Source organism: Mustela erminea, chromosome 10, assembly GCF_009829155.1.
Source record: "Mustela erminea isolate mMusErm1 chromosome 10, mMusErm1.Pri, whole genome shotgun sequence".
Classification (NCBI taxonomy): Eukaryota; Metazoa; Chordata; class Mammalia; order Carnivora; family Mustelidae; genus Mustela; species Mustela erminea.
The window spans coordinates 59578909-59598753 of NC_045623.1; the positions used below are offsets into that span (position 1 = coordinate 59578909).

Sequence of the window (19845 nt, forward strand, 5' to 3'; positions counted from 1 at the left end):
GAAAAAAACTAAAAATGCTGGGGGAAACTGTTACCGCCACCTCCTGGCATTCTGCCATTAGAAATAAAGCTCTCTCTACAAAATTTTCTAAGTTCAAGAAAAAATACCACTTAAAATGCACTTTTCTGTCTTTAGACATCTGGACCAAGATTTTGTAAGGTCTGTGTTTGTGGTCTTGATTTTTAGGAAACATTTTAAAAGTCCTACTGATAATGTCTGCAGGGCTAACACATTCTGGAAAATGTTACTCTGTGTACCACCTGCAAGGTGGGCAAAGCCATCAAGACTGGGGTTTTGGCTTCTGAACGTGGCACCCCATGTTCTTTCCAGGCATATCTAACCATCACCTTTCGTAACAGTGAGAACCTGCCACATTTCGGGAAACATCTAAGACTAAATTCTGGAAACTTCTGGTCACAGCACAAACTTAGTTTCTTTGATGAGAACTTAGAGAAAGTTCTTCAAACAACAGAAAACTGGTAACATTTTTTAAAAAATAATACTTACCTTTGAATATTTCTGTAATTCAGCATCATCTGCAATCTGTGTATCCAAAGTAGCAACCTAAATTTACAAGGAAAAAAAAAACTCCAATATTTGTAAAAGCATAACCTCATTTCTTAGGTTTTCTGAAAAAAGATCTGTAAACCCTATATATTGATAACACCATCTGATCTGCATTCTCATCTTTTTCTGATATTTCTGAAATCAGGAAGTATAACACATAATGCAAAATGTCAAAGAAAATTTTTTTGTTGTTACCGTTTTCTAGAGCAATCTTTTCCCCCTAAATTACTTGGTTGAACCAGAAGGGAATGGGCAAAACACATACGCTATTTTTAAAAATCCATGACCCTTAAAGTTTTAATATAATCCTCTGTTATAAGGAGTCCATAAAAATTTTATTCTTTTAGCAAAGCCAAAAGCATAATCATTTTCACTTTTAAATTCAGGCCTTAAAATGAAGTTTGCAAGGTCAGTAAAGTGAGATGAGTTTGGAAAAACTGAAGCATCTGACTTTCCACAGCAAACTCCATCATTTCCCTGAGAGACATAGCTGGCAAGGACACAAACAGAAAGACCTGGCCTGGTGAGCAGCTCACAGAATATACTTAAAGCTCTTAATCCTGGCCTAAAACTATTGTTCTAAGCCTCAGTGGTAGAGATCCACAGAAGTGAATTCCTAGCAAGCAAAATACTTTACTGATGATGTGCATCTGTAAGTTATTAATAAAGTAGGGTGTATCGAGGGGATAAGTCAAACAATGATCCAACTAAAGCTTCTAGAAGTACTGCATTTCATATAAGTAGATTCTAGAAGAAAAATGAAATCAGAAACATCAGAGTACACGAGGGCATGCATGCATTTATTGATCTTGCCTGGTTTCTCCTTTGTGCTCCTCATCCCTCAAGACAGAAAGAACCCTTAATGAGTAAGTTGTCACTTTAAATTCCCAACCTCAGGGACGCCTGGGTGGCTCAGTTCATTAAGCGGCTGCCTTCAGCTCAGGTCATGATCTCAGCGTCCTGGGATCGAGTCCCACATCGGGCTCCTTGTTCTGTAGGGAGCCTGCTACAATCTGCAGAGGCTCCTTGTTCTGTAGCTCCCTCTGCCACTCTGTCTGCCTGTGCTCGCTCGCTCTCTGACAAATAAATAAATAAAATCTTAAAAAAAAAAAAAAATTCCCAACCTCAAATTCTGTCTCTTCTTTCTCACCATTATGTTATGTTCTCACTGTGTGATAAATGAAATTTGGAGTAGTTATGAGGATAAAATTTTAACTAAAAAGAGCCCATCACAAAACTGTCCCATGGATATATATACTGGGACACCAAATTGCTTTATATATCAAACCACTACGAATAGTAGAAAAAGTTATTCGCTAAGGTGACAGATAGCCTAATGACAAAACAGCATTTAAAATCTATGAGGTAGGGCACCTGGGTGGCTCAGTGGGTTAAGCCGCAGCCTTCGGCTCAGGTCATGATCTCAGATCCTGGGATCGAGTACCATATCGGGCTCTCTGCTCAGCGGGGAGCCTGCTTCCTCCGCTCACTCTCTCTGCCTGCCTCTCTGCCTACTTGTGATCTCTCTCTCTGTCAAATAAATAAATAAAAAATCTTTTAAAAATAAAAATAAAAATAAAATCTATGAGGTAAAGAAGCAGCAGTTCATGAGGACCAAAAGCAAGTATGAAATTAGCAAGAATAGAGTATGGAATGTTTTAACGCATCTTAATGATGCTGGAAATTTCCTGACAATACACAGTGGTTGCATGTTCTGAACCAACCAAAAAAAGGGGGGAAAAAAATCTCCAACCAGCCAACAAGCACTAATGATAAACATATGGGAGGCAACATGAATGACAACAGAAATTTAATAGAATATTTTATTACTAATGCATTTAGTGAACACTGTAGATGCTTTTCCAAGCACAGCTTTCTGCTTTCACATGGATTCATGGGGGGAGTGTAATCAATCCCTTACTCGATGAATCTAATAACAGGTGAAAGGAAGTCTAATGGACCACTGGTGCTATAAACTTATACCTAACCTAAATTACTTCCTGTTCTCCCTAATACATTTGATAATCATTCTTTCATTTTTCTCATAAAACTGTAAGATTCTTTGTGAAACATAGGACTAATATCCACAGCCCTTTCAGTGTACAATAAAACAAACAGATCATAAAAGCAATCATAAAAATGCCAGCAATTTTAAGCAGCTGATATAGGTTATAAATTTAAAGGCAAGTCTTCTAAAATTCTTCTGCCTACTGTTGACTTAAATGTTTTCAACATGAACCGAGTGTCTGCTAATTATAACTAAAACTTGTGTGCAGTCCTTAATTGTTCTTACAGCTTAAAATGTTTAAAGAGGGGGGAAAAAAATCAATTGATCCCCTAAGGGAAGAAAGGCAGGAGTTAAAATAAAGGCAAACTGGCTAACCTTGGGCTCTCCCACTTCTTTAAACTGCAATGTTAGGATCTTGACATGCAATGAGACATGAATGTTTTTTATTACAATATTTTAACATACCATTACTTCATAATCCGGGCCCAAAAGGTTTTCCCATCTAGATTTCAGTTCATTTTCTGAAGAGTCAGGGACCTTTTCTGGAGTTTAAAGAAAAAAAAAAAATGAAGCTACTATGAGCCAAACTTAACTACTAAATTCCTCAATAATAGCACAGTTCCAGTAAGTAAAAAGGAAATGAATATAAAGGAAAATGCATTAACTTGGGTCTACCAGGTAAAGTAAATCAGAGGTGACTTATAAGACTAACGTAAAATGTTAAGGCTAGTTGTGACCAAATTATGAAGGGGCTTTCGTTAAGGACAATTTCAAAGGGAAGATGAACTGATGAGTTAGAAATGAAATTTGAAATATACCCACTTTATATGTAAACATCCTGAAGTTTACAAGTAAAATACATCTGGCTTTGCTTTACAATATGTTAAGACAAACAAGGATTTAATTTAAATGTTAATCACTTCAAAGTAATACCTTCCACTCACCCCCAGAAAAAGTAAAAACTTATCAAGACATCTTTACCATCAACTGGGCATCTGAACACAATCCAATCAGACTTCTTATCTGGGTGGATACAAAACCATGTCTGGTTTAATTCAACCAGGGAGATACAAGAGCTTTAACATACTAGAAACTCTGTGTACTTTGGTCTAATGTAGTTACTTGGCTATACCTTCGTGACTCTTGAGTATAATATTGCTTTTGCATACGTAAGATAACATTGCAGAACTAAGACAGATTTTAAGTGCTCTGCATATCCTCCTTCATGGTCTTAGCCAGAAGCTCAGGATACAGTTGCTAGTCTGAATAACGCCTAATGGGCAAAAGATGAAGTACTAAAATACAATTTCAACTTATATCCATAGCAGTAGCAGAAAATAAACAAACCTTCACCTTTTTTTCTGTAAGTTAAAGAAAAACTCTTTTAATTTTGTCACAAGATTAAACAAGTCACAGAACACTTACTCCAGCTGACATAACCATCTGTCTAAAATCAAACATAAATTGCAACATCAGCTCTTTCAGTCCGCAGCATGGACAGCTCATCTTGGATGCATATAATGCTTAATTACATAACGCAAATCATCAAGTAAAGGCTAACCTCAGAATTCAGAGACTAAGACTAATAAACACCAAAGAGCTTAACTCACTAGATATTTTCCATGCAAAAACAAGGATATTCATAAAAGAATATCCATGAAATAACTATATCAACGGATATGCTAGTTTACATGTAGGGGATAACTAATCAAAGATCTTATTAAAAGCAAAATATCACTTATGTGGGCTCTGTACCTTTGTGCCTACCTACTGTTGTCAACGATAGGCACAATTTCCGGAAGAAATTACATTATGACAACGTGGATGGAACTGGAGGGTATTGTGCTGAGCAAAATAAATCAGTCAGAGAAAGACAATTATCATATGATCTCTCTGATATGATGAATTTGAGAGGCAGGGCAGGGGGTTGTTGGGGGCAGGAAGGGGAAAAAAATGAAACAAGATGGGACCAGGGAAGGAGACAAACCATAAAAGACTATTTTTTTTTTAAGATTTTATTTATTTATTTGACAGAGAGAGAGAGGTCACAAGTAGGCAGAGAGGCAGGCAGAGGGAGAAGGGAAAGCAGGCTCCCCACTGAGCGATACCCCGATTCCAGGGCTCGATTCCAGGACCCTGAGGTCATGACCTGAGCCAAAGGCAGAGGCTTAACCCACTGAGCCACCCAGGTGCCTTCATAAGAGTCTCTTAATCTCAGGAAACAAACTAAGGATTGCTGGGGGAGTGTGGGGGGGGATAGGGTGGCTAGGTGATGGACACTGGGGAGGGTATGTGTTAATGGTAAGTGCTGTGAATTGTGTAAGACTGATGATTCACAGACCTGTACTCCCAAAGCAAATAATACATTAAATGTTAATTTAAAAAAAGAGAAAAATTACGTTATGAGTACTACCATCTTTGTTAAATTTCTCCCATGCTGCAGTTTCTTATCTGGTAAGCTAATTTGCAATTAGCAATCTGGTAAGCTAATTTCGTTGAATTGTAAGCTTAAAAACATGATATTTAAAGATGACATTTCATACACGTGTATAAAACAATGGTATCTCACCTACAGTTCACTTAACTACTTCATCTTTCATTTGTACAATGGATACTCGTGACAGATAGTCATGAGTTTTAAAGCATAGCACAAAGTTAAGTACCAGAAGAAAAGACTGTTTTCACAGCCTAATAAATCCTGAGCTACGCAAAGTGACTTAAAAATGAATAGTATGATGATCTGAAACAATTATTCAAATGGCAATGAAGGGGAGCAGAATATGCCACCTCAAAATATGCCATATTAGCATGTAGAATATTTTGAACTAAAGGCAATCGAGACCAAGCAGACTCAGGAAAAACTTTTACCTCTCCCTTAACTATCCAGAAGAATTTAGATAGGAGGCCTATACCAGAAAGAACTATTACCAGAGAGAACTTTTTTAACTGAAAGACCTATTGGCATGGCAGAGCAAACTTTTAATTACCAAACATTTGCTTTTCTTACCATGCTGTGAATTACCCTCCTCATCTTTGAAGCCCCAGGCCTCCATCCCATTCCTTAATTTAGAATGGCATATGAGGCTCAACTGCCCAACTTACTCTTGGATCTCCTATTTTTTTTTATTTTAATTTTTATTTATTTGACAGAGAGAGAAAGATCACAAGTAGGCAGAGGCAGGGAGACACAGAGGAAGCAGGCTCCCCACTGAGCAGAGAGCCCCATGCGGGGCTCAATCCCAGGACCCTGAGATCATGACTGAGCCAAAGGCAGAGGATTAACCCACTGAGCCACCCAGACACCCCTTGGATCTCCTATTTTTATGGGGCTTCCATACTTAGGAAATTTGTTTTCTCCCATTAATCGATTTTATATCAATTTAATTATCAGACCAGTCAAAGAACCTAGAGGGGAAGAAGGGAAAGTTTTTCTGCCCCTATAGCAAAAAAGACAGCTAATTTCTTAGCAGTTCAACGACCTTGGTCTTATTGTCAAGATGAAATTATACATATTCATGAAGAAAAAAATGCAATGAGATTGATCCAAAAAGAGCAGATGAAAGTGTCTGAAAATATTTCTAACTTCAGAATCTACTTTATTTTCATACAACAGTTCCATAAAAATGTATCTGGGGTCACTTGAATTTAAAAAGCAAGGATCTAACCACAATCCACTTGGGTCAAAAAGAATAAGGTAGGGCGCCTGGGTGGCTCAGTGGTTAAGCCGCTGCCTTCGGCTCAGGTCATGATCTCAGGGTCCTGGGATCGAGTCCCACATTGGGCTCTCTGCTCAGCAGGGAGCCTGCTTCCTCCTCTCTCTCTCTCTGCCTGCCTCTCTGCCTACTTGTGATTTCTCTCTGTCAAATAAATAAATAAAATCTTAAAAAAAAAAAAAAAAAGAATAAGGTAAATTTCCAAATTATAGGAAATTTTTTAACTTGAGTGAGGGGTTACTCCTCCCTTCAGGTCATCCTTTCTTGAGACAAGACAATCAAAGCCAAAACTTCCTGGAAGAGGATGATGTTAAGTATCCCATTTCATTTAACTGTCAAGGCTTTCCAGAGCACCTCTTGCAGAGAATTGGGTGAGACTGCTATTCCAAATGCTTCCAGAACAGAGTCAACTATGTAGCCAAGTATCAGAGTAGAAAGTGAACAAAGTTGCACATAAATTAAAAAGAAGATTAAAATATAAGTATACAGGAACCTGACAATTTGATAAAACATGTAAATATGTATATGTTATAAATTATCATGGTAAAAGGAAATACTGCTATATGTATACAGATAGCTAGCTATCTATAGCTATGTCAATGATAATACATGTTCACATATGCACTAATTAAAAGTGCTGACAAGATTTAAAAAATAGTTAGCACATACTAATAAAAATGCATGCAAAATTAATTAAACAAAGATTAAGCAATAACATGCTTAGTCCCCAACTGCCACAAGTGTTAAGACGTTGATATTAAGAATATCCTATATTGGGGCACCTGGGTGGCTCAGTAGGTTAAAGCCTCTGCCCTCGGCTCAGGTCATGGTCCCAGAGTCCTTGGATCAAGCCCCACATCGGTCTCTCTGCTCAGTGGGGAGCCTGCTTCCTCCTCTCACTCTCTGCCTGCCTCTCTGCCTCCTTGTGATCTCTGTCTGTCAAATAAATAAATAAAATCTTTAAATATATTAAAAAAATATATATCCTACTTTGGGGTGCCTGGGTGGCTTAGTGGGTTAAAGCCTCTGCCTTCGGTTTGGGTCATGATCTCAGGGTTCTGGGATCAAGTTCCAAGTTCCAAGTTCCACTTGCTCAGTGGGGAACCTCCTTTTCCCTCTGCCTCATGCTCCCTGTGCTTGTGTCAAGTAAGTAATATCTTAAAAAAAAAAAAAAAAAGAATATCTTATTTTGGGGGCACTCAGGTGGCTCAGTCAGTTAAGCATCTGCCTGATCCTGGGATGAGCCCCATGTCTGCTCCCTGCTCAGTGGGGAGTCTTCTTCTTCCTTTCCCCCTGCCTTTACCCCTGCCCATGCGCTCTCTTATTCAAATAAATAAATCTTAAAAAAAAAAAAAAAAAAAGAATATCCTATTTCATATTTTAAAATGCTTCTAAAATTTCTCACGTTAAATTAACTATAAAGAGAGAAAACAGGGACGCCTGGGTGTCTCAGTTGGTTAAGCGGCTGCCTTCGGCTCAGGTCATGATCCTAGCGTCCTGGGATCGAGTCCCACATCGGGCTCCTTGCTCCGCAGGGAGCCTGCTTCTCCCTCTGACTCTGCCTTCCACTCTGTCTGCCTGTGCTCGATCTCGCTTGCTCTCTCTCTGACAAATAAACAAATAAAATCTTTAAAAAAAAAAAAAAAAAAGAGAGAAAACAGTTAACAGATGAGAAAGTCAAGTCACTTTGTTTGGAATTGAATGCTCTGTGCCTACCTAATTTTTCTATGCCTTGCATGTTGTCATTTTTCAGATTATCCATTCTTTCTTCAGTTTCTTCATCCCCACCATCCAGATCAGTTTCCGTTTCCACTGCTCCAGTTAGGTAGCGGGCTGGTGTTTCCGATGGCTCTACAGCAGTTCCTAAAATAAGAATTGCTAACTTGAATCACTAGCAGCTGAAGAGTGTATTTAAGTGAGGTTATTCCAGTCCTGTTCACAACCTCATTACAAACATCTTAGGTAAATTACATATATGATTCCTTTATTGAAAAGGATAAGGAACCAGGCAATGGGAAGGTAAGATCTAGTTGTTGACAAAGCAAAAGTAAATACTTTTCCACAAAGCCTTGGAAAAGAAAAAGAACACTGAGGTCTTACACTCTTGTGGTTGTGGTCGGTAAGGAGCAAGAGAGGCAAAATAAGCCCATTCCATGCTCTGGGCTCTCCTAGGTTTTGGCACAACATCATGATCAGTTAAAAAAAAATAACAACAGTAACTCTACATAGGTTACTTTATGAATTGGAAGGGAACTGGAGAGAATTCTCCTGTTTGCAGTGTTTCCTCCCTTAGCTAAATTGAGCTAAGTAAAGCTTTCAATCTCAAGCATGCAAGTCATTACATATCTCTTAAACACAAGAAAGGTTGAACAAGAGTCATTTTAGGTCATTTTTATTTTTTCCAATTTTTTAAAAAAGATTTTTATTTATTTATTTGACAGAGAGAGAGGGTGACAGCGAGAGAGGGAACACAAGCAGGGAAAGCGAGAGAGGGAGAAACAGGCTCTCTGCTGAGCTGGGAGCCCGATGCAGGACTTGATCCCACGACCCCAGGATCACGACCTGAGCTGAAGGTAGACACTTAACCAACTGAGCCACCCAGGCTCCCCATTTTAGGTCATTTTTAAATGACCACCCATGATGTACAAATTATTCCTACCAAAAATATTTAAACTGGATCTAAGGCTTTATGTCTAGCTTCTCACAGGAAATGTAGTGGGTAGAGGAACAAGCTGAATTACACCACAAGGACAATTAAATTCAGTATATAGTATTCTAGTGACTAATGGACAAATCCCTTTACAAAAGTCTGTGCCACAGAGGCAGGGGTGGGGAATTCTTCTAGATTAATGCAGGTAACAAGTCCAATGTGTGACTGAATCTTGGTTTTTGTGAGGTTTTTCCTTCAGAGAGGGGAAAATAGGAAAAGAAGCTGCAAAAGACATTTGGGGGCAATGTGTTAAGTATCTGACATTAGGGAATTACTATTAATTGTTTTGGTATGAAAATGATATTATTATTATTATATTTTCATTTTTAGAAACTACAGACTTAAGTATGTAGGACTAAAGTGCCATGATGTCCACTACTCACTCTTAAATGATTAAGGAAAAAGAGAAATAGATGAAACAAATATGGCAAAACATTAACAGCTGAATCTAAATGGTGGGTTTGGGACGCCTGGGTGGCTCAGCTGGTTGGATGACTGCCTTCGGCTCAGGTCATGATCCCGGAGTCCTGGGATCAAGTCTCGCATCAGGCTCCCAGCTCCACGGGGAGTCTGCTTCTCCCTCTGACCTTCTCCTCGCTCATGCTCTCTCTCACTGTCTCTCTCTCAAATAAATAAATAAAATCTAATAAATAAATAAATAAATAAATGGTGGGTTTGTATCTATTATTTTTCAATTTTTCTGTATGCTTAAAAATTTTTACAATACCGTTGACCGATGAACAATCGGGGGACTAGGGGCACTTCCCCTCCCCATGCAACTGAAAACCCAAATAGAACTTCTGAATCCCCCCAAATATAACTACTAATAGAGTACTGTTGACTAGAAGCCTTACTGATTATGTAGTAAATTAACATAATTTGTATATTATGTGTATTATATACTGTATTTTTACAATAAAGCTAGAGAAAAGAAAATGTTATTAAGAAAATCATAAGAAAATACATTTACAGAAAATACAGTACAGTACTGTATTTGACAAAAATCCACGTATGAGTGGACCTACACAGTTCAAACCTGTGCTATTCAAGGGTCATCTATAAAAGGCTGAAAAATATAACCAGTTAAAAGTTATGATCTTGGGACACTTGGGTGGCCCAGCCAGGTAAGTGACCAACTCTTGATTTCCACTGGAGTTGTGATCTTGGAGTCCTGGGATCAAGGTCCCCATTCAACAGGGCATCTGCCTCTCTCCCTCTCTCTCTCTCTCTGCTCCTCCCCTTGCCCCCCACTAGGTGCTTGGGCTCTCCCACACAATTTCTCTCAAATACATAAATCTTAAAAAATAAATAAATATTGTAAAAAAACAAAAACAAAAACCTTTTTAAGTTCCTATGATCTTAACATGACATTTTTAACCAAACCTAAAATTTCTTAGATCATTAATCCACTGACACACACAAAAAGCACAGTCTAGCTCTAGCCAAAGTAATGTGCCCAGAAGCTGCTAGTGTCCCTGGGAAAAATAGTTACATACCAGAGTCTACAGAACAGAGCAGTACAGGATATAACTGTATGCCACAAGTAGTATACAAACTGGTACACAAATAAGATATACAAGACATAAGAACAGTAGGAGTGTAGAGGAGAAAAAGACTTTAGAATGGTAGAGGAAGGTATTGTGCAAGAGCTAGAAGTGCAGTTTGCTTCCGTAAAACAGACAAATGCTGGCTCTGGAAGACGGGCAAAAATGTTGTTATGTGGGGCAGGGAACCCAGGCATCACCATTCGCCTACATTACAGTGGCTGCACATAAAGCAGGTGACTGCTACAAGGTGTGATAAATGCTACAGTAAAACACTCTTCCAAGGGTGCTAGTAAAGCCCACAGAAGGACCTCTCAACCACGGAAGGAAGACGTGCAAATTTAGAGTCAAAAATTATCCCAACATAAATTTAAAATGGAGGCATGCACAGGAAAGAATTGCTAACTCGTAGATGACATACTTTATTTGATACAGTAGACTGAAGCCAAGGGCTCTATCAGAGCTATTAAAAACCATTACGTTGATATAAATATTTATGTAAACCTTTTAAGGTCAATATAGCATTTGTACAATTTGTACTATTTAGGCAATTTTTAATTTCATATATACGACGCAACTGACAGGGCATTTGTCTTTCAGCAGCAAAATTTCCACTATCACATAAAACTTAAAAAGTTCCAATTTAAATATAAATCAATACAGGTTGAAAGCAAGGCTTCCAGGCTTATTATATCTTCAAAAGAGACGGGGGGTGGGGGGAATGTATTCCTCTTCTGACAAATTCTAATGGAATGATTTCTTATTCACTAGTTCTGTAACTAGTCATTCATTTTAAACTGAATTTGTTTTAGGATAGCCAAATTTTTTTGATCTATACATTATTAATAACTTGGTAATTAAAAAAAACTGGCATACATACAATTATATATTTGTTCTATACTGAAAACTTGCTATTCCTTAATCAAAATAACAAATATTTCACAAATAAAAATGTCCTTAACAGAAACCCAGGTTTTATTTTCCCCCTCTGTATTTCAAAGAATAAATCAGGAGACATTAGAATCAAATATATTGTTAGGAGTCATTTGAAATCTGAAGTGTGCAAAATGTCAAAGCATTAGACAAATGAGAGTCCCTAGAACAAAAGGTGCCAAAGCTTTATTATTCAAATATAATAAATGAAATTTAGAAGCTTTTTGGAAAAATGATTTCCATCTCCATTTAGAACAGCTCACAGAGCTTAATGCATGTCAGGGTTCGTGTTCTAACATTTGGACAGGCACCTCATAATAAGCAAAGGAAAACTCTTCTTCAGTGCACAAATGAGCTGATTCATTTCTCCATCACTGCATTACAAATGATGGGCAGTTATTTCTTCCCAGACTCACAGAACAACTTCCATATAAGTAAGCTATTCCTCCAAGCCCAGACTTGGTGGTGGGAAGAGGGACAGGGCATAAGCTACCTGGGTCTGAAGGCCATTCAAGTGGAGAAGCAGATGAAGACGCCTCCCTTTGAACCCTTCGAACTAGGGTTAGATGTACCACTTGGCCTGCATTCCGTAATACTTCAACAACATCCTGGTTGGCAAAACCCTGAATATCCACACCATCCACCTAAAACATTAAGAGACACATTACACAGAGGTTTCAAGTTAGCCGCTGTTTTCAATTCTGGTGAGGCAGAATAAAACTGGGCCTCTATCCCCTGCAAAACCCCAAGATATTTCCTAAGCCAAGAGTGATGAAAGATGCCTCCTTAGATGGATCTGAAGGACAAAGATCAAATGACAGCAACAAACATTTGTTTCTATGTAAACCACAAAATTAAATGTGTCTATGTAGATGTGTGTTTATGTTTCAAATATATTCAAATAAACTTTAAAGTTTAACAAATTTCTACTAAATGGAGAAAGACCAGCCTGAATGGACAAAAGGAAATTACAAAATTCTCCAATATATAAAATACCTCAAATCTGTATGTACTTAAAATTACTTACTGTTAGTAGAAAAATTACTTTCATGAAGAGATTAAAAGAACTGGTTAATAGCCTACTAAAATGCATATAAAATGACTGAGTATACAAAACACAGAGGTGCCTGAAAGTCTTTTTTAGGAGACTCCTAGAACACCTTTGGGGTGTGTGTGTGTGTGTTTGTTTTTCTCCCCCCCCACCAATATGATTAGTGACTCCTTTCTTCACCCACGGTAAAAAACAAAAGCAAACAAAAAAACAAATTTAGGACCTTAAGAACCAAATCAATGAGATTTCACTGAACTTAATTTTTTAAAACATTATAAGATCAGGGATACCTGGGTGGCTGAGTAGGTTAAGTCTCTGCCTTCGGCTCAAGTCACGATCTCAGGGTCCCGGGATTGAGCCCTACATTGGGCTCTCTGCTCAGCAGGGAGCCTGCTTCCCCCTCTTCCTCTACCTGCCTCTCTGCCTACTTGTGATCTCTGTCTGTCAAATAAATAAATGAAAACCTAAAAATAAATAAATAAATTTTTTAAAAAGATGGCTGCACCATTTGAAAAAAAAAAAAATTATGAGATTATATGAAGCCATTCTCCTCTCATACACACTACCATCAAGATAACTTCTTTTCGGGATGCCTGGATGGTTCAGTCGGTTGGGCCGCTGCCTTTGGTCTGGGTCATGATCCCAGGGTCCTGGGATCAGAGTCCTTCATCAGGCTCCCTGCTCAGTGGGGAGCCTGCTTTTCTCTCTGCCTCTGCCTGCCATTCTGTCTGCTTGTGCGCGCGCTCGCTCTTTCTCTCTCTCTCTCCCTCTCTCTGATAAATAAATAAATAAATAAAATCTTAAAAAAAAAAAAAGATAACTTCTTTCCCCCCGACTTGATTCAATGCTAAAACAAAGGGCAGGTACTTACAGCAACTATTTTGTCATTCACTTGAATTTGGCCGTTGTGGTAAGCAGCACTGCCAGGTATTATACTTTTCACATAAATCCCGGAAGCCTCCCCTGAGATGCACAAAAACATATGGAAAAAGGAAGAAAGCTCTAATTAGACCTTGATTGCCAAATTCATATCAAGAGGTTAATTAGCTACAGGGGCTGATGTGAGGCTTGATAAACACTATTTTGAACACAAGCAGAGAAATTGATGGATTATTTCAAACTGTCACCATCACAAATGACCCGAATTTGAAATGATGTGACTGATGACTATTTCTGGAAAAATAATCAGTAATGGAAGCTTGATGAAATGCACTCTACTGTAAGCTGGAATTCAGAGAGCCCAGGCGGTCTCATCCTCTTGGGCTGTCCCCTTTCTTCCTGCTGCCTTGGAGACTTACCACTTTTCACCAGCACTAAGAAAAGAGTCTCTTGCCTGGTATTCCCTGCCTACATTTAGTTTGCTGCTCATGTTAGCTTCCCAGACTTTCCCAGAAAAGTACACACAGTGTTTAAAAAAGAAAAGAAAGAAAGAACTTCAGCAACATTAAATAATCTTCACATTATAAAATATTTAAATACAAACAAATGGCTAAATAAAAATTACAACTACATAAAAAGTATATAGGCCTATGGGAAAGACTAGAAGAGAAACTGGAAAATGAAAAACCGTAAGTCTGGATGATTTTATTGTTTTATTCTTTTATTTCAAATGAACTTAAAATACTGTCCACAGAAGAAAACTAAACATCAATGAATTCCTATTGCCTACATAATAAAATGTAAATTTCACAGAATCATATTCAAGGACCTCCATAATCTGCAGAAAACTTTACTTATCTTCCAATTGCCATCCCTCCAAGGCAAAAGTTCACAGACACAAGACTCTCAATATTTCACCAAAACATTAAGTATTGTCGTGATGTTATCCCTTTTCTTAATTCATTTCTTCTTCCTATGAAACTCATCCTTTCTACCAAAATCCTTTTTCATGCCTAGCACAAATGCTTCTTTGTGAATTCTTTATTTCTTTCTGTCAAATTTAATCTTTCACCTGCCATATGATGATGGTTTGCTTATAGCTCTGATAAGACACATATTTCATTTATCCTTAAACCATTATGTTATTTACATATTTCTTCCTCTGACTAGTCTTTTCTTATATTTGTTTTTCTATTCCTTTCCGAACCAAGCAAAGTAACCCCCTCAAAAATCCAATGAAGAGAACAAGGCAAAAATTACTCCGAAAGTCTGCATGTCAAATAGCAAACTGAATTTTTAACTGTTCTTGTTTTTGGATTTACCATTGCCTCCCTCTCCCAAAGTCCCCAAAACTTCTTTTGAGAGTAAATAAGTAAGATGACTCTCTATTCAGTAACATAAATATCAGATTTTCTCAATTTTCTATCAGTTATTTACCTTCATTTTACCTGGTGTATATATTATATTGTTAGGTTTATAAGGACACTCGAAAAACTTACTATAATAAAGGTTCATAAGCCATAAGTTTAGGGACTAAGCCATCATTTCTCTAACCTGACAGCATATTAAGAGCTATTCAATACAGCTTTTTTTCTCAACATTATTTTACAATCCATACTTAGCTCTTTTGGAATTCATTTAAATTCTGAACCTAATAAAGGTGGCACTTAGAAAAATCTAAAGGTCTGAAAACAGTTATTTCATTAGGCTAAAATAGCACAAGGTGGTCTGACATGAATTTCATTCAGGACTTTGAATACATTAGCACTCTTAATCTTTCCACCTGCTGTAAGTATGCAAAATAATAATTTTTTTAAAAAAATTAACTTTCTAATCTTGCTACTTTTTTTTTTTTAAAGATTTTATTTATTTATTTGACAGAGAGATCACAAGTAGGCAAAGAGGCAGGCAGAGAGAGAAGGGGAAGCAGGCTCCCCGCAGAGCAGAAAGCCTGATGTGGGGCTCGATCACAGGACCCTGAGATCATGACTTGAGCCGAAGGCAGAGGCTTAAGCCACTGAGCCACCCAGGCGCCCCTAATCTTACTATTTTTAAAAACCAGAACATTTCATAACTCTGAATTCATGTTACTAGCAAGTATTTATCCAAAAGGTTTATTTTTCCTTACTCTAATTATTGTCTTATAATAATAGAGTAACTCTTAACAATAAAAGTTACCAAAGCTTTGCATGTAGTAGTTAAGGGAGTGTTATTCAGAGATACTTGGGCCATGTATGTATTCTCACAGTAGAATCCCTTTATACGACAGGAAAATAATTCTAATTAAAGAATTTATTTTATTATTTTTTTTAAATAATTATAATAATACTTTTTAACATTCATGATAAGAAATATATACAGCAGGGGCGCCTGGGTGGCTCAGTGGTCAAGTGTCGGCCTTCAGCTCAGGTCATGATCCCAGGGTCCTAGGATCGAGCCCTGCATCAGGCTCCCTGCTCAGTGGGAAACCTGCTTCTCCTTCTCCTTTTCCCCCTCCCCCTGCTTGTGTTCCGTCTCTCGCTGTCTCTCTCTCTATCAAATAATAAAATCTTAAATATATATATATATATATATATATATATATATACACACAGTAATCCTTTTATATTATCACATCTAAAATGGCATAATATGTAACAGTCACAATATTTAAAGTATATCTATCTTAGATAAAGAGAAGACACAATTCAAATATTACACATTGAGTTAGATAATTAAATCCTTTTGTTAATGACAATCAAGTCAGCTATAAAACTCCTGAGATAAAACTAATTCTTTAATCATGGAAAAGTAACTGGCTGCCACTATAGATACATGGTTTTATTGTTCAGTATTGAAATTAAAATTTGCAGATATTTAATTTTACTACCTAGAAACCTTAACATCCTTTACAATTATTTCCAAATATAAAATAGAAATGATTCATTTACCTGTATGAGCAGCTCCAATATAGCCAACAATTCTAATCCCAAGACTCTGTCCATCTTTTTTCATGAGTTCAACATCATATGTTTCAAAAAGAGAACTGTCCTAAAAGGAAAAAACAATTGTAAGTGTATATAATATTTAGTTCTATAATTGTGTGTAGTCAATTTGTGCGTGGTTTGTCAAGTATTTTTTTTAGAACTTGTGGCAGAATCTTAAGATAGTCCCCAGGACTTTTGATTCCGAGTGCTATTTTTGTGTGTATGGCCCAGGATATGGCAAAAGGGAGATTATCCAGGTGCATTAATCTGATCGGGGGCCTTTCAAAAGCAGAGTTTTCTGGCTGGTAGCAGAGAAAGGAGTGAAAATGAAACATAAAGGCTGGACCTGTGGGTTGAAGATGAGGGAGTCTCGTGAGACCTGGGGGACTGGGGACCTGGAGGAACTGAGAGAGAGCCTTAGCTGACAGTCAGCAAAGGAAAGAGACTTCAGTCCTACAACTACAAGGAACAGTATTCGGCCAACAACTCAAATAAGCTTAGAAATGGACTGTCCCCAGAGCATCCAGATGAGAGTCCAGCCAGCCCTTAATTTTGGCCATACAGGAATCTAAGCAAAGAGCCCACCCAAGCCCACCCAGACTTTCCACCTACACAAGTGCAAACTAACAAAGCCTGCTCTTTTAAGCCACAAAGTTTGTGATTTTTTTTTTTTTTTTTGAGAGAGAGACAGAGACAGAGAGAGAGAATGCATGAGACATAGGGCTTGATCCATGACCCTGAGACCATGACCTGAGCCAAAATCAAGAGTCAAACGTTTAACCAACTGAGCCACCCAGGTGCTTCTTGTGATAATTTGTTATACAACAATAGAAAACTAATACAGCCACTTAGAAAAAACTCAGGATAAATTTTTACTTTAAAAAAAAAAAAAAGTGGGGCGCCTGGGTGGCTCAGTGGGTTGAGCCGTTGCCTTCGGCTCAGGTCATGATCTCAGGGTCCTGGGATCGAGTCCCACATCAGGCTCTCTGCTCAGCAGGGAGCCTGCTTCCTCCTCTCTCTCTCTCTGCCTGCCTCTCTGCCTGCTTGTGATCTCTCTCTGCCAAAATAAATAAATAAAATCTTTAAAAAAAAAAAAAGTAAGGAAAATTTAGAAACAGATGGTAAGAATTACTATGAATAATAATTACTGGGAGCAAAAAATACCAAACTAAAACTTAATTTCATTACTTGCCTTCTAATTTAAAATACTTCTTTAAAAGAATAAAGTGTCTAAAAACATGATTCCATTCAAAACACTAACATTAGAAAGGAAGTATCTGATTGCATCAAATTCTTATTTATCATACAGTTACATTGGTCCACACTACTGAACTGAAGACTCTGGAGAGCTAGAGTAATGGAGGGGAAGAAAGTGGCTGTAACCAGTTTGGAGAGGAAAGCAAAAATGATGTTAAGACCTCTGACAGAAAATTTCCATTCACAAGGTTCCAAAAAGGGAGACACAAACAACCTTTTAGACGAGCCCCTCGAATCCACATGAACAATGGTCTCCCATCTCTTCCCACCAAAGTCCCTTCTCCTTTCTTCTTCCCCCGGTCTCAAAACTATTTATTTCCTTTTACTTTATTAACCCTTGATTCAGAGCCTGTGAAATTACTGGAAAGATCTTGGAATGAACCAAAAATATCTGAATTCAAATCCCAGCTTGGCAACTGACTTCTTTTATTTTTTGAGATCAGCACCTGAGCTAACTGAGATCAAGAGTCAGATGCCTAACTGACTGAACCACCAGGTGCCCCTCATTCTATGACTTTTAAACGAGTAATGTGGACTTGAGTTCCTTCATTTAATATGATCTTATCTTGATGAAAGGATAGGCCTATCTTGCAGAATTCATATGAGGATTTCAGATGACCCAGACAATTCTAGGTGTTTGATAATACTAATATTTTATTTTCGTTTTGATTTTTTTTATTTTTCAAAAATTTTTTTGATTTTTTTTTATTTTTCAACAATTTTGATTATTGTTATATTATTATTATTATATTATGATGATAATGATGATAATAAATATTCCCTTTGTTCATTCTGTTCGTATCTAATTCATACATTGACCAGTATTGAGTTTCCCTCCAACATGTGGATGTCTCCTCACCACTCTCATGAAATAGAAATGGCAAGTATTGGGGTGCCTAGATGGCTTGGTCGGTACAGCATGCAACTCTCGATCTTGGGGTCATGAGTTGAAGCCCCACATTGGGAGTAGAGCTTACTTTAAAATAAATAAATAAGGGGCACCTGGGTGGTTCAGTGGGTTAAGCCTCTGCCTTCTGCTCAGGTCATGACCTCAGGGTCCTGAGATCGAGCCCCACATCGGGCTATCTGCTAGGCAGGGAGCCTGCTTCTTCCTCTCTCCGCCTGCCTCTTTGCCTAAATTTTTTTAAAGGATTTCTAAAACAAAAAAAGGAATGGCAAATATTAATATTTTCCAATTTACAAATGAGTAGCTGAATTTCAGGGAGTTTGGATGACTTAACGCTGAGAAACAGCAAAAAACAAAATCAAACTTGTGTGATGTCTCTCAACTGGGTTCTCCTCTGCTTCCCCGGTGAGCACTGAGGCACTACTCCCACCCACATGGCACTTTGAGTCGAAGGCACTTCTAATCTTGCAGAGTCTCATACCTAGCGCGAAAGGAGAAAGAATGGTTCGCATACTCACAGCACTAGGGCTCTTGTGAGCTACAGCAGGCAGGGCAACAGGTAAGGCTGCAGGGGTAGGAGGGGTTACGGAAACTGCACCCACAGGCGCTCTTGCAACAAGCATGCGGACTGAGTTTCCACAGTTCCTTAGCACTTGCGCAACTTGCTCGCTGGTCATTCCCTGCACATCTGTGCCACCGATCTTCAAGATGTGGTCCCCTGTCTGGAGTCTTCCATCCTTTAGTTGAAGAACAAAACAAAATTATTCCCAGAAATCAATGATCTAACTTCACTGGCTAATAACCAATTCCTCAGACTTTCAGTTCTGATAGAACGGCTGACAGAGAAGCCATCTATAATATGCTACAAACAATATAACAGCTTTAATGAATGCTGAACTGGCAACAGGGAAAAGGAAATCTTTGGGAAAAAAAAAGAAGATGGGGTGGAGGATGTGTTCAAAAGAAGAAGAGTAACCAGAATTCTAATATGGCCATTGGCTTGAGGGCATCATTTCATGCCTAATGGCCTAGACCCAGGGTATTCATGACCACAAAGGTAAGAAAGAGATCAGAAAACCCTGGGCCTCACGAAGGGAAGGAGGTTGGATCCGAGGCCTCTGGCATCAAGCTAGGAACTCTCAAGGCCAACAAACTCAGTGGCTCTTTTAAGGATCAGCAAGATGTCAGTGTGGCTGGAAAGGATGAGCAAAGAGAATTATCAGGAGGAGATGGGAGCATTAGCTGGAGCTCAGCAGTACAGAGCATTTGCTCTGAGCTGGGGGGAAGGGAAGTCATGAAGCGTTCTGAAC

The 19845-nt window shown here is 38.2% G+C and overlaps 1 protein-coding gene across 8 annotated transcripts in view; it reads right to left on the minus strand.

The window, feature by feature from the left end:
* PATJ (PATJ crumbs cell polarity complex component) overlaps positions 1-19845 on the minus strand; it is a 373536-nt gene that overhangs the window by 319433 nt on the left and 34258 nt on the right. For all 8 annotated transcript variants that reach the window (XM_032302603.1, XM_032302602.1, XM_032302601.1 and 5 more), the window contains exons 8-14: positions 19054-19272; positions 16336-16435; positions 13398-13489; positions 11969-12119; positions 8005-8151; positions 3041-3117; positions 508-564 (exon numbers count right to left, since the gene is read on the minus strand). In XM_032302603.1, the coding sequence (XP_032158494.1) occupies positions 508-564; positions 3041-3117; positions 8005-8151; positions 11969-12119; positions 13398-13489; positions 16336-16435; positions 19054-19272 (843 nt within the window). The remainder of the gene's footprint in view (positions 1-507; positions 565-3040; positions 3118-8004; positions 8152-11968; positions 12120-13397; positions 13490-16335; positions 16436-19053; positions 19273-19845) is intronic.